This window comes from Giraffa tippelskirchi, chromosome 10 (genome assembly GCF_054371585.1).
Source record: "Giraffa tippelskirchi isolate mGirTip1 chromosome 10, T2T-mGirTip1v1.2.pri, whole genome shotgun sequence".
In the NCBI taxonomy this organism is placed as follows: domain Eukaryota; kingdom Metazoa; phylum Chordata; class Mammalia; order Artiodactyla; family Giraffidae; genus Giraffa; species Giraffa tippelskirchi.
Window position 1 is genome coordinate 72087752 of NC_137284.1, and position 14160 is coordinate 72101911.

The window sequence follows — 14160 nt, forward strand, 5'->3', positions numbered from 1 at the left end:
AGGCAAAAGTTAATGCCCATTATATCAAAGGATCCTATAAATCAATTTGAAAACTAGTGACATGGAATATTACTCAGCCATTAAAAAAATACATTTGAATCGGTTCTACTGAGATGGATGAAACTGGAGCCCATTATACAGAGTGAAGTAAGCCAGAAAGAAAAACAACAATACAGTATACTAATGCATATATATGGAATTTGAAAGATGGTAACGATAACCCTATATGCGAGACAGAATAAGAGACACAGATGCATAGAACAATTTTATGGACTCTGAGGGAGAAGGTGAGGGTGGGACGTTCTGGGAGAATAGCATTGAAACATGTATATTATCATATGTGAAACAGAACACCATTCCATGTTCGATGCATGAGACAAGGGCTCAGGGCCGGGGCAATGGGATGACCCAGAGGGATGGGACAGGGAGGGAGGTGAGTGGGGGGTCCAGGAAGGGGAACACATGTAAACCCATGGCTGATTCATGTCAATGTATGGCAAAAACTATTACAATATTGTAAGTAATTAGCCCCCAACTAAAATAAATAAATTTATTAAAAAAAAAAGAAAACTAGTGACAAAAGATGTGGACATTTATAGAAGGAAATAAATGTGATGTCCAACAATCAGCCTCACTAGTGAGCAAGTAAGTGCAAATTAAAACAATGAGATGCCATTTTCATCCTGCAGTTAGGCAAACGCTGGAGAGGTTGGTGAAGTGGAGGAGAGACAAAAGCATAACTCATACATAATTGGTGGGAGTGTAAACTAGTTCAACTTTCTTGCAAGGTCATATGGCAATCATGCACATACAAAATATGCGATCTATTCAACACAGCAACTAAATTTGAAATCTCTCTACTACAGAAGTATCTGCACACACACGAACAGATATATGTATAAAGTGCTAATTGAAACATTTTTTGTAATAGAAAAAACAGTAGAAAGTCTAAATGGTCACTCATAGAAAGTTAACTTATGGCACATCCTTACAATACAAATATTTCATGCAAAGATAGGCTCGGTAAAGGACAGAAATGGTACGGACCTAACAGAAGCAGAAGGTATTAAGAAGAGGTGGCAAGAATACACAGAAGAACTGTACAAAATAGATCTTCACAACCCAGATAATCACGATGGTGTGATCACTCACCTAGAGCCAGACATCCTGAAATGTGAAGTCAAGTGGGCCTTAGAAAGCATCACTACGAACAAAGCTAGTGGAGGTGATGGAATTCCAGTTGAGCTATTTCAAATCCTCAAAGATGAGGCTGTGAAAGTGCTGCACTCAATATACCAGCAAATTTGGAAAACTCAACAGTGGCCACAGGACTGGAAAAGGTCAGTTTTCATTCCAATCTCAAAGAAAGGCAATGCCAAAGAATGCTCAAACTACCGCACAATTGCACTCATATCACATGCTAGCAAAGTAATGCTCAAAATTCTCCAAGCCAGGCTTCAGCAATACGTGAACCGTGAATTTTCAGATGTTCAACCTGGTTTTAGAAAAGGCAGAGGAACCAGAGATCAAATTGCGAACATCCGCTAGATCATCGAAAAAGCAAGAGAGTTCCAGAAAAACATCTATTTCTGCTTTATTGACTATGCCAAGGCCTTTGACTGTGTGGATCACAATAAACTGTGGAAAATTCTGAAAGAGATGGGAATACCAGACCATCTGACCTGTCTCTTGAGAAACCTGTATGCAGGTCAGGAAGCAACAGTTAGAACTGGACATGGAACAACAGACTGGTTCTAAATAGGAAAAGGAGTATGTCAAGGCTGTATATTGTCACCCTCCTTATTTAACTCATATGCAGAGTACATCAGGAGAAATGCTGGGCTGGAAGAAACACAGGCTAGAATCAAGATTGCCGGGAGAAATATCAATAACCTCAGATATGCAGATGACACCACCCTTATGGCAGAAAGTGAAGAAGAACTAAAGAGCCTCTTGATGAAAGTGAAAGAGGAGAGTGAAAAAGTTGGCTTAAAGCTCAACATTCAGAAAACTAAGATCACAGCATCTGGTCCCATCACTTCATGGGAAATAGATGGGGAAGCAGTGGAAACAGTGTCAGATTTTATTTTTTTGGGCTCCAAAATCGCTGCTGATGGTGATTGCAGCCATGAAATTAAAAGACGCTTTCTCCTTGGAAGGAAGGTTATGGCCAACCTGGATAGCATATTTAAAAGCAGAGACATTACTTTGCCAACAAAGGTCCATCTAGTCAAGGCTATGGTTTTTCCAGTGGTCATGTATGGATGTGAGAGTTGGACGGTGAAGAAAGCTGAGCGCTGCAGAATTGATGCTTTTGAACTGTGGTGTTGGAGAAGATTCTTGAGAGTCCCTTGGACTTCAAGGAGATCCAATCAATCAATCCTAAAGGAGATCAATCCTGGGTGTTCATTGGAAGGACTGATGTTGAAGCTGAAACTCCAATACTTTGGTCACCTTATGGGAAGAGTTGACTCATTGGAAAAGACCCTAATGCTGGGTAGGATTGGGGGCGGGAGGAGAAGGGGACGACAGAGGATGAGATGGTTGGATAGCATCACCGACTCAATGGACATGGGTTTGGATAGACTCCGGGAGTTGGTGATGGACAGAGAGGCCTGGAGTGCTGCAATTCATGGGGTCGCAGAGAGTCGTACATGACTGAGCAACTGAAGTGAAGTGAAGTACAATACAAACTATTGGATTAAAGAATCATTCTATGATATATCTTAAGTACAAAAAAGAAAAACACATTTTGAGTAATATAATGCATTCCCTTCCCCAGAGGATCTTCCCAACCCAGGGATCAAACCCAGGTCTCCTGCATTGCAGGCAGTTTCTTTACCATCTGAGTCACCAGGGAAACCCAATATAATGTGGAGTAATGACAAAATTAGAATTCTGTCAGCAAATAAATCTTTTTGTATATGTATGTGAGTGCACATGTATACGCACACAGGAGGCTGGAAGCACACACACAAAACACTTAATAGTGATACTACTGATATGAGGAACTGGAAAAGTCAAAGGGGAGTTTCACTTTTTACTGTTTTCTTCTTTATATTCATCATAAGCAAAATGTGAACTTTTTGTAATTGAAAATGTAGACAGAGTCTGGGGAGATCAGCAAAGAAATGGAAGACTTGCACCAGCCACTTGTAATGGGAACGATGCCATGAACCCCTCTCCTAAGGCAGAGTGTCCCTACTGCCTGTGGGTTGGCAAGAACTCAGACTGTGGGCTTTGCTAGTCCAACAGGTGTTGGTACATTCCATCACTAGCCTGGCACTGGGCCTCTGGAGAGGAATAAACAAAGCAGTGACAGTCTTGAGAAGATACCATAGGAAATCCAAGCTTTGAGGACTAGCCTTTGAGCTCCAAAGCTAGGGAAGATGTAGATTCTTGTGACCTAGGATTTGTTTATTCTGTTTCTTTGAAGTTAATGCCAAGAATCCAAGTGGCTTAAACTGCCCTAAATATTTTTTCCACATTTGGTCTATTAGTCCATTTACAGATGCATGTGTCTATCTGAAAAAGGATCCGTTTCTGCACGAGACTCAGTATCTTAATTATAAAAATCCCCACATGGATTCCATTGGTAACCAAATTGATAGAGCATTTTGTTCTCAGTTTTGAGGCATGTATTGTAGTAAAGAATTTGCCTCAAGACATTAGAAACACCTAAGGTTCTATATCTGAGAGAAAATTTCAGTTTGGGGTTAGGCATCATGGCAATTTTGATGAGTTGAACTATTTATCTGAACGATTTCTCAAAACCCAGAAACATATGCTCTAGACTTTTCCCTTTATAGCATTATTCACTGTTTTAAAATGCTGAATAAACATTTGAAAAATAATAATTTAGAATTTCTTTTTCAGACTTTGCATTTGCAAATAATGTAGACAAGTAAGTGATTTTTAAACTTTACTTTTATTATCATATTATTTCATAATTGTGATTCCCTAAATTATTTCCATTTCCCCAAATGAATTTTAATGAGTTAAAAAATGACTAACTCTTTGATAGGAAAAATCACATTGTCTTCCTGTGATGAATGATTTCAAGCTATGTATTTATATTTGATATATGTAGGGTTTTTAATATTATTATTAAACCTAAAATAAATGAAGAGGTGGAGTGAGGTGGAGAGAGAAGTTAGGAAAAAAGTTAAAAAAGAAAAACACAAAATCTCAGAAGTAACAATAAAAAAATAAAACTTAAGAATTACCTGATATTAAAAATGAAGGTCCTTACTTCCTTTTTACTTTTCCCCCAAATATGTTCAGTGAGCACAATTATTAATATTTTATACTCACTGGAGTTTATATTTTTAAAAGAAATAGTTCATAACTATGAAAAAAATCTTAATTTATGAATATTGATAAATTTTGAAAATCATCATTCTTTTTCATTTTACACTAAGGAATTTTTTCTTTGGGTTCAGTCTTGAAAAAATATTATCTCTAAGCACTTTTTATAAAATGTAGCATAATGCAGAGAAATAATATCTTTTCAATAAAATATGTATGTTACTAATACATATCATAGCTATAAATATTTTAATCATTTCATTTAACCACTGACTTTAAACGTGAATGCAAGAATAGTCACATCTATGTTGACGTCTATTATAGCTGATCCCAAATATGTCCAATTATATTTTTAAAATATACAATAAAAACAGTGCTACTTGTCCTTAAAGTCATTTGTCAGTAGGGCTCTAAAGTTATTTGTCAGTGGTACTATACTACAACTAACAGACAAATATGGCACTGATGCCTTTAAATTAAATATCTGTTTTGGTCTAATTGACTTTTTCCTGACATAATTGCCATTTTTGCAGAACTATGTTTGATGACCCAGAAGATGCTGTTTTTGTAAGGTCCATGAAGCGATCGGCAATGGCTATTACCTCTCTGAACTGGGACACAGTGCCAACAAGAGAGGAAAAATACCCGGAAGAGAAAGACACAGGACCTGCCCAAATGCTTACAATCATGCTGAGATAGCCCCTGGGGTTTCTAGAAATCTTAGTAGTTCTCAGTTATATATTAAACTTTCCTGTGATTAGCATATTCTTTATTTACTGTGGTATTATTTGAAACATTAGAATGTAAACAGAAACACTAAGGAAAAATAATTCCTACGTTTCTCTTGAGTTAAACATGGATATAGAAATATACACAAATCATAAGTTTTAACAAATTTTCAAAAAAATGAACACGTACATGTAACCATCATCCTAGATCAAGAAACAGAACATTACCAGCACTCTAGAAACCTCCTCATTCCTGTTACCAGTCCAATGACCAGTTACTACATCATCCTGATTTCTAAACCATGTACTGTGTTTCTAAACACATATATTAGATATTAATATACTGAACTGAACTGAATATGGTTTCTAAACCATATATTAATGTTTTTGAAAGGCATATAAATGGAATCATAGAAGATGAATTATTTTTTCTGGCTTCATTTACTCAACATTGTAAAATGGACCAATGTTGTTGCTAGTAGCAATAATTCTGTTGTGCTCGTTGATATATAGTATTCCATTGTATGACCACGACACAAGGTATGACTTTCATTCTCACTTTTGGAGGCATTTATCAGTTCTGCATGTGAGCTTATGATCTGTGGTTGGCCTACCCAGAAGTGCTCTGTAAGAGGGAAGGGAAAACAGAAAAGTTTTCAGCAGTTGCCTGGTTCAGTTCAGTCGCTCAGTCGTGTCCGACTCTTTGCGACCCCATGAATCACAGCACGCCAGGCCTCTCTGTCCATCACCAACTCCCGGAGTCTACCCAAACCCATGTCCATCGAATCGGTGATGCCATCTAACCATCTCATCCTCTGTCGTCCCCTTCTCCTCCTGCCCTCAATCTTTCCCAGCATCAGGGTCTTTTCCAATGAGTCAACTCTTCACATGAGGTGGTCAAAGTATTGGAGTTTCAGCTTCAACATCAGTCCTTCCAATGAACACCCAGGATTGATCTCCTTTAGGATGGACTGGTTGGATCTTCTTGCAGTCCAAGGGTCTCTCAAGAGTCTTCTCCAACACCACAGTTCAAAAGCATCAATTCTGCGGTGCTCAGCTTTCTTTATAGTCCAACTCCCACATCCATACATGACCACTGGAAAAACCATAGCCTTGATTAGATGGACTTTTGTTGGCAAAGTAATGTCTCTGCTTTTAAATATTTTTATCTAGATGGGTCATAACCTTCCTTCCAAGGAGAAAGCGTCTTTTAATTTCATGGCTGCAATCACCATCAGCAGCGATTTTGGAGCCCAAAAAAATAAAATCTGACACTGTTTCCACTGCTTCCCCATCTATTTGCCATGAAGTGATGGGACCAGATGCCGTGATCTTAGTTTTCTGAACGTTGAGCTTTAAGCCAACTTTTCCACTCTCCTCTTTCACTTTCATCAAGAGGCTCTTTAGTTCCTCTTCACTTTCTGCCATAAGGGTGGTGTCATCTGCATATCTGAGGTTATTGATATTTCTCCCGGCAATCTTGATTCCAGCTTGTGTTTTTTCCAGCCCAGCGTTTCTCATGGTGTATTCTGCATATAAGTTAAATAAGCAGGGTGACAATATACAGCCTTGATGTACTTCTTTTCCTATTTGGATCCAGTCTGTCGTTCCATGTCCAGTTCTAACTGTTGCTTCCTGACCTGCATACAGGTTTCTCAAGAGACAGGTCAAATGGTCTGGTATTCCCATCTCTTTCAGAATTTTCCACAGTTTATTGTGATCCACACAGTCAAAGGCCTTGGCATAGTCAGTAAAGCAGAAATAGATGTTTTTCTGGAACTCTCTTGCTTTTTCGATGATCCAGCAGATGTTGGCAATTTGATCTCTGGTTCCTCTACCTTTTCTAAAACCAGTGTGAACATCTGGAAGTTCACAGTTCACGTATTGCTGAAGCCTGGCTTGGAGAATTTTGAGCATTACTTTGCTAGCATGTGATATGAGTGCAATTGTGCGGTAGTTTGAGCATTCTTTGGCATTGCCTTTCTTTGAGATTGGAATGAAAAGTGATCTTTTCCAGTCCTGTGGCCACTGCTGAGTTTTCCAGATTTGCTGGCATATTGAGTGCAGCACTTTCATAGCCTCATCTTTGAGGATTTGAAATAGCTCAACTGGAATTCCATCACCTCCACTAGCTTTGTTCATAGTGATGCTTTCTAAGGCCCACTTGACTTCACATTCCAGGATGTCTGGCTGTAGGTGAGTGATCACACCATCGTGATTATCTGGGTCGTGAAGATCTTTTTTGTACAGTTCTTCTGTGTATTCTTGCCACCTCTTCTTAATATCTTCTGCTTCTGTTAGGTCCATACCATTTCTGTCCTTTATCGAGCCTATCTTTGCATGAAATATTCCCTTGGTATCTCTAATATTCTTGAAGAGATCTAAGAAGCTGAACTTGAACAGTTCTATGAAGACCTACAACACCTTTTAGAACTAACACCCAAAAAAGATGGCCTTTTCATTATAGGAGACTGGAATGCAAAAGTAGGAAGTCAGGAAACACCTGGTGTAACCAGCAAATTTGGCCTTGGAGTATAGAATGAAGCAGGGCAAAGGCTAATAATAGAGTTTTGCCAAGAGAACGCACTGGTCATAGCAAACACCCTCTTCCAACAACACAAGAGAAGACTCTACACATGGACATCACCAGAGGGTCAACACCGAAATCAGATTGATTATATTTTTTTGCAGCCAAAGAGGGAGAAGCTCTATACAGTCAGCAAAAGCAACACCGGGAGCAGACTGTGGCTCGGATCATGAAGTCCTTATTGCCAAATTCAGACTGAAATTGAAGAAAGTGGGGAAAACCCCTAAACCATTCAGGTATGACCTAAATCAAATCCCTTATGATTATACAGTGGAAGTGACAAATAGATTTAAGGGACTAGATCTGATAGACAGAGTTCCTAATAAACTAAGGAAGGAGGTTCGTGACATTGTACAGGAGGCAGGGATCAAGACCATCCCCATGGAAAAGAAATGCAAAAAGGCAAAATGGCTGTCTGAGGAGGCCTTAAAAATAGCTGTGAAAAGAAGAGAAGCAAGAAGCAAAGGAGAAAAGGAAAGATATTCCCATCTGAATGCAGAGTTCCAAAGAATAGCAAGGAGAGATAAGAAAGCCTTCTTCAGCGATCAATGCAAAGAAATAGAGGAAAACAACAGAATGGGAAAGACTAGAGATCTCTTCAAGAAAATTAGAGATACCAAGGGAACATTTCATGCAAAGAAGTTGCCTGGTGCTGAGACACAAAACTGGACATGTAAGGTAACTCAAAATATGTTGCTGATCTTCTCCAGCTAAGCTCAAGAGCTAGATAAAAGCTTATAAAAACCAAAGCAACATGTCCCCTTATCTGATGGTGCCTAGACATTATCACACTGTACCGTAGACACACTATAGAAGTGGGGCTGAAATCAAAAGCAAGAGATGAAAACCCTAGAGGGAGTAGTGAACCGTCGCCAAGAATCTGTGACCTCCTTTTACTTGTGGGCACATATGATTCTGTGCACAGCTAGAATCTGCAAAGTCTGGTATGGTGGTTGGCAGAAGGTTACAGATGAGGAAAAAGAGTTTCATGAGTGGCTGATATAAAAGCAAAAATGATGGCATGTGGCTTCTAAGATTACTTCACAGGAAGAATCAAAATGTTCTCTTCCTCTCTCCTTCTCACTTAACCTGCAGGAAGCCAGCTGTCATGTCATGACACTTACACAGTCCTCTGGAGAGACCAATGTGGTGAAAAACTGAGACCTACTTTCAGAAGTAAGTAAGGAACTAAGTCCTCTACTGACAACTATGTGAATTACAATTCCTCCTCCAGATCCAGTTAATCACCTTGCAAGTTGGCCTTCCAGATCCCATTTAAGCCCCAGAGGGCTGCAGCCCTGGTTGAAACCTTCATAACACCCTCCTGAGATACTCCAAGCCAGAACCGCACCATCAAGCTGCTTCTGTTTTTGGCCTGCAGGAACTGCATGAGATAATGCTTACTGATGCTTCAAGCTGATAAATTTTGGGATAATTTGCTATATAGTAACAGATAATTAATACAATGTGTGTGTGTGTGTGTGTGTGTGTAATACAATGTGTGTGTGTGTGTGTGTGTGCGCTCAGTCACTCAGTAATATCCGACTCTTTCCTTATGGACTGTAGCCTGCCAAGCTCCTCGGTCCATGATATTTTCCAAGCAAGAATACTGGAGTGAGTTGCCATGCCCTCCTCCAGTGGATCTTCCCAACCCAGGGACTGAAGCTGCATCTCTTGTGTCTCTTGCATTGGCAAGGTGGATTCTTTACCACTGAGTCACCTGGGAGGCCCCAAGTAACACAATAACCCAGCCTGATCCATAATGCTAGAAGTATTTGTTGTAAGTAACAATGTCTTGTGAAGCCTCTGGCAAGCTGAGAGGGGTTACACTGAGATCTTCAAGGGTCACAGCATCAGCAGCAGAGAGCTAGTCACTGATCAAAGAGCAGTTCGAGGAATGCTACTGCATTCATTCTAGAACTGGGAGCCTGAGCTGAACTTATCATGAACTGAGTACCATGAGACCCACCAACCAATAATGTTGGGTGGGCAGAGCAACAATCTGTTTCAGGATGGAAATGGTGTATTTTGGTTCAGATTTAAGATGGCTCATAAACTGCACAAGCAGTATTACTTTTTAATTAGATTGCAGTAAATGGAGGATGGGGTATTGCAATACTCAGGCTAACCACTAAAAGAACAGTAAAAAAAAAAAAAAAGTTATTTTTAATCCCACAATCACTAAAAAGGAAGAAAAATTTATTCCAATTGCAAAAATATGGCTAACAAATTTCACTTAATCTTTTTAGAGAACTAATGGAAATATATCTCATTTGTATGAAAAAGATTTGTTTTAAAATGCACTCAATACTGGGTACTTCTGGTTCAAGGATGAAGGCCTGTTAGTTCCAAGACAGGAAAACATTACAGTAAATACCATTTGGAGAAAAGGACAAAATAAAATACATGATCCTTACCTAAATAATCTAAAACTCTACAAAAATGGAATGCACAATTGAGAGAGTCTTTAATTAAGTTATTTGCTTCAAACAACAAAGACCCATTCAAGTGGGTCTGAGAGGAAGCACATTTATTTCAGGATCCATCACTTGATCTTTTGACTGGGGAAGAAACACTGATACATAGATTCGTGGAGGGCTGAGGTTATAAGCCAGGGCTCTGGAATTGGACAATCTAGTTTAGCTCTTCCACTTACCAGTTATGTTACTTGGACAAGTTAGTTAATTTCTACAGAGGCTTTAATTTCCTCTTCTTTAAAATAAGTTACTTCACAGAGTTGCAAGGATTATACTAGATCATGTATGTAACGTGTTAAGTAGAGTGGCTTTCTCAAAGTGCTCAATATATGTCATCAGTTGACCCTTGAACAACTTGGGTTTGAACTACATAGATTCACTTATAGGTAGATTTTTTTCCCAATAAATATATAGCACAGTACTACATGCTCTGTAGTTGGTTGAATTCACAGATGTGAAACTGCAAATATGGAGGACAGATTGGAAAGTTATACTTGGATTTCTGGGAGGGTGGGCACCCCTAACCCCTGTGGTGTTCGAGAGTAGTTGTGCCCCTTAGGAACTATACCTAGCATCAGAGACTGATGTTTGTGTTCACTCAAACTGTACACATTGAAATCTAATTCCCAGTGTGATGGTACTTGGAGGTAAGGCCTTTGGGAGGCATTCAGGTCATGAGGGTGGAGCCTCATGAATAATAGGATTAGCAAGCTTATAAGAGGCCAGAGAGCTAGCATGCCCTTTCTGCTAAATGAGGACACACTACAGTGGCCCTCTGTAAACCAGGAAGAAGATGCTCACCAAGAACTTGACCATGCTGGCACCCAGATCTTGAACCTCCAGCCTACACAACTGTGAGAAATAAATGTTTGCTGTTTAAACCACCCCAACCTATCGTAATTTGTTCTAGCAGCTCAAACTAGGACATGTGGTCTATTAGGGTTCTTCAGAGATACAGATCCATTGGGCACACGCATATTTACAGAGAGCAATTTATTTTAAGGAATTGCCTCATGCCATTGGTGTGGGCGGGGCTGGTAAGTCCAAAATTTGTGGGGTAGACTGGTGGAGACATTCAGGTATGATCTGATGTTTCAGCTTTGAGTCCAAAATCCACAGAGCAGGCATTTGTTTGTTGGAGCTTATTTTTGCCTCTGATTGTTGTTTCCATGTTACTGGCTTCTTCCGCCTCAAATCTGTGATATAAGAGGCAGAAAGAAAACAGACAAAAAACCAAGTATCATTGCCTGGTCCTGAGGGGCTTAGCCAATCTGCCTTCTTCTGTTTGTTTTATATGTAATGTCCAGGGTTTTCAGTCTTACTTAGGAGGAGGAATAAAGAAAATATGTATACACTATCTTCCCAGAAGTGTTGAGATTTTTTTTAAAAATGTAGCTGAACTAGTTTCATTTGTGGCTTCTGAGTTTAGTGTCATATTTAAGAAGGCCTTCTTCATGCCAAAGTCACTAAGAATTCATTCATGGTTTCTTCTGGAATTGACAATTTTTCACATTTAAAATTAGTCATTTGGCATCATCCCTGAGATTAAGTAGTTTAAGTGTATGAATTTGCTAGCTATACTGCCCTGAATTGATCAATTACATAGCTCCTTGATTCATTGCAGACAAATTAAGATCACCATTTAAAAAGATGCCTTTATTGATTTATAAAACTAGAATTTTGTCTTTAAAGGACATAGAAAATAGGCTAGAACCACCTTTTAGGGGGAAAATCTGTTTATCTGCTAAAGTATTCAATCAATATTAGCAGGAAGAAGAAAGTTGTTTTTACTAAATTAAAATCTTGCTTTTTGTCCATGCAAATGATGCTTTATTATCACAGCTTACATAAACATTATTCATTTCTATACAATTACAAACAGATATGCTTTTCCAAAATAAACACTGAGAGATGCAAAAACACCTTGTAGTGGTAGCATCTTTTCCAACCAAAATGTTAACTGTAATCCAAAACTTGACCTGCCTTTGTGCTTTTTCTAAGAGCATATAATCTCAAAACTTTTATGTGCCTTCGTTTCCCTTTTAATATATTTATATACATTTAACTTTTGAAATTTGATTCCACTAAGTTTTTCAAGGAGGTTTTAATAGTTCTTTGCTTTTGATTTATAGAAAGCCAAATGAGAAATCTGCTCATGTAACCAAACAAAGCAAACCCAGTGTGGACCATGTCAGAGCCCAGTGAATTTGACACCTTTGCCTCCTTGTATCCCTCTCTTATCTGTATCTACTCAGTGGCAGCATTCTCCTAGGCACCTCCACATGTCAGCTTCTGAACTGAATCCCTATAATTTATGATCATCCCAAGGGAGAAACAAACAAAAATCCTTCCTCTTTGGCTTCAGGAAGGTAAAATCTCTGCGAGGTACTCTGATGGGCCTCGTTGTGGCCAAGGAAACAGGTCACTGCTACTGCTGCTGCTAAGTCGCTTCAGTCGTGTCCGACTCTGTGCGACCCCATAGACGGCAGCCCACCAGGCTCCGCCGTCCCTGGGATTCTCCAGGCAAGAATACTGGAGTGGGTTGCCATTTCCTTCTCCAGTGCATGAAAGGGAAAAGTGAAAGTGAAGTCGCTCAGTCGTGTCCAACTCCTAGCGACCCCATGGACCACAGCCTACCAGGCTCCTCCATCCATGGGATTTTCCAGGCAAGAGTACTGGAGTGGGGTGCCATTGCCTTCTCCAAACAGGTCACTACTGATTGTTATAAAACTGGGAGACTAGGAAGACATCTATCTCCCACTAAAGAAGGGAAGTGATTTGCTTCAGAAGCAGGGGAGATGGTTCTGAGAAGATAAAAACACTGCAGAACTACTTCAAATATTTCTGTTAAGTTTAATATCCAATAATATTATAACTCAAGTAAACTCATAAACATGATGGATGACTAAAATCAGTCATCTTTTTAAGGGCCGAGGGGTTACCCACCACATCCTATAAAATAATGGCTTGTCTACAGAGCTCTATTATTATCTCATGTCTGCAGAGAAACTACAGCAATGGTAACATATTAAGAGTGTACAATGTTGTAGTCAAACTGCAGACCCTGTTGAGTTCCAACTCTGTACTTTTGGATGATAGAGTGGGCCTTTTTAGACTTGAACTTCCTTATCTGTGCTGTGGGGGATAAAAATAAAGCCCAATTCATGGGGTTGTTGTGAATATTAAACAAAATAACTTCAGAGATACAGTAGCTTTCAGTGTTAGCTATTACTATTACCTAGTTGGTAAAGAATCTGCCTGCAATGCAGGAGACCCAGGTTTGATCCCTGGGTTGGGAAGATCACCAGGAGAAGGAAATGGCAACTCACTCCAGTATTCTTGCCTGGGAAATCCCAAGGACAGAGAAGCCTGGCGGGCTACAGTCCATTGGGTTCCACGAGTCAGACACGATTTAGCAACTAAACCACCACTGGGTCAAAAAGCACAATCCAACTTCTGAATAAACCCATTGGCTAATTTAACATTCTATTATATAGGATTTCCTTGGTGGCTCAGACGGTAAAGCGTCTGTCTACAATGCGGGAGACCCGGGTTCGATCTCTGGGTCGGGAAGATCCCCTGGAGAAGAAAACGGCAACCCACTGCAGTACTATTGCCTGGAAAATCCCATGGACGGAGGAGCCTGGTAGGTCCCAGTCCATGGGATCGCAGCGAGTCGGACACGACTGAGCAACTTCACTATATATCAGCTCTGAGTACAAGACATATTATAATAGGAAGACTATTCTAATCCTTTAGGTCCTGTTTTTGTTTGAGAAAAGTTTCTTGATGGCATATAGAAAATAATTCAATATGGTAAAAAAAAAAAAGGGTAGCTGGATGACCACCTGTTTTGATGGTGCTATAATGGAATCATCTATTTTTGGTTATTTATGACAAAGAGAGTACCATCAGAACCAACCTCATTTTTCTTAAATTCCATTTTCTGACCAACCCTTCCCTGAAATATGTCTATAGAACTTTTGATACTGACATGGCTTATATCTGAAGTCCTCTTTGTCCAACTGGAAAGTTACTATTAATGCCAGCTGTAGCTGTG

General features: G+C 39.5%; 1 protein-coding gene across 4 annotated transcripts in view; it reads left to right on the plus strand.

Moving 5' to 3' along the window:
• The window catches only part of LRRC72 (leucine rich repeat containing 72), a 52564-nt gene extending 47493 nt beyond the window's left edge, over nucleotides 1-5071 (plus strand). For 3 of the 4 annotated variants that reach the window (XM_081537657.1, XM_081537659.1, XM_081537658.1), the window contains 2 exons: nucleotides 3877-3904; nucleotides 4842-5071. In XM_081537657.1, coding sequence (XP_081393783.1) covers nucleotides 3877-3904; nucleotides 4842-5007 — 194 coding nt within the window. In that variant the 3' untranslated portion in view covers nucleotides 5008-5071. The remainder of the gene's footprint in view (nucleotides 1-3876; nucleotides 3905-4841) is intronic. The other variant, XM_081537660.1, reaches the window with a different exon arrangement.
• Nucleotides 5072-14160: the final 9089 nt, after the last annotated feature.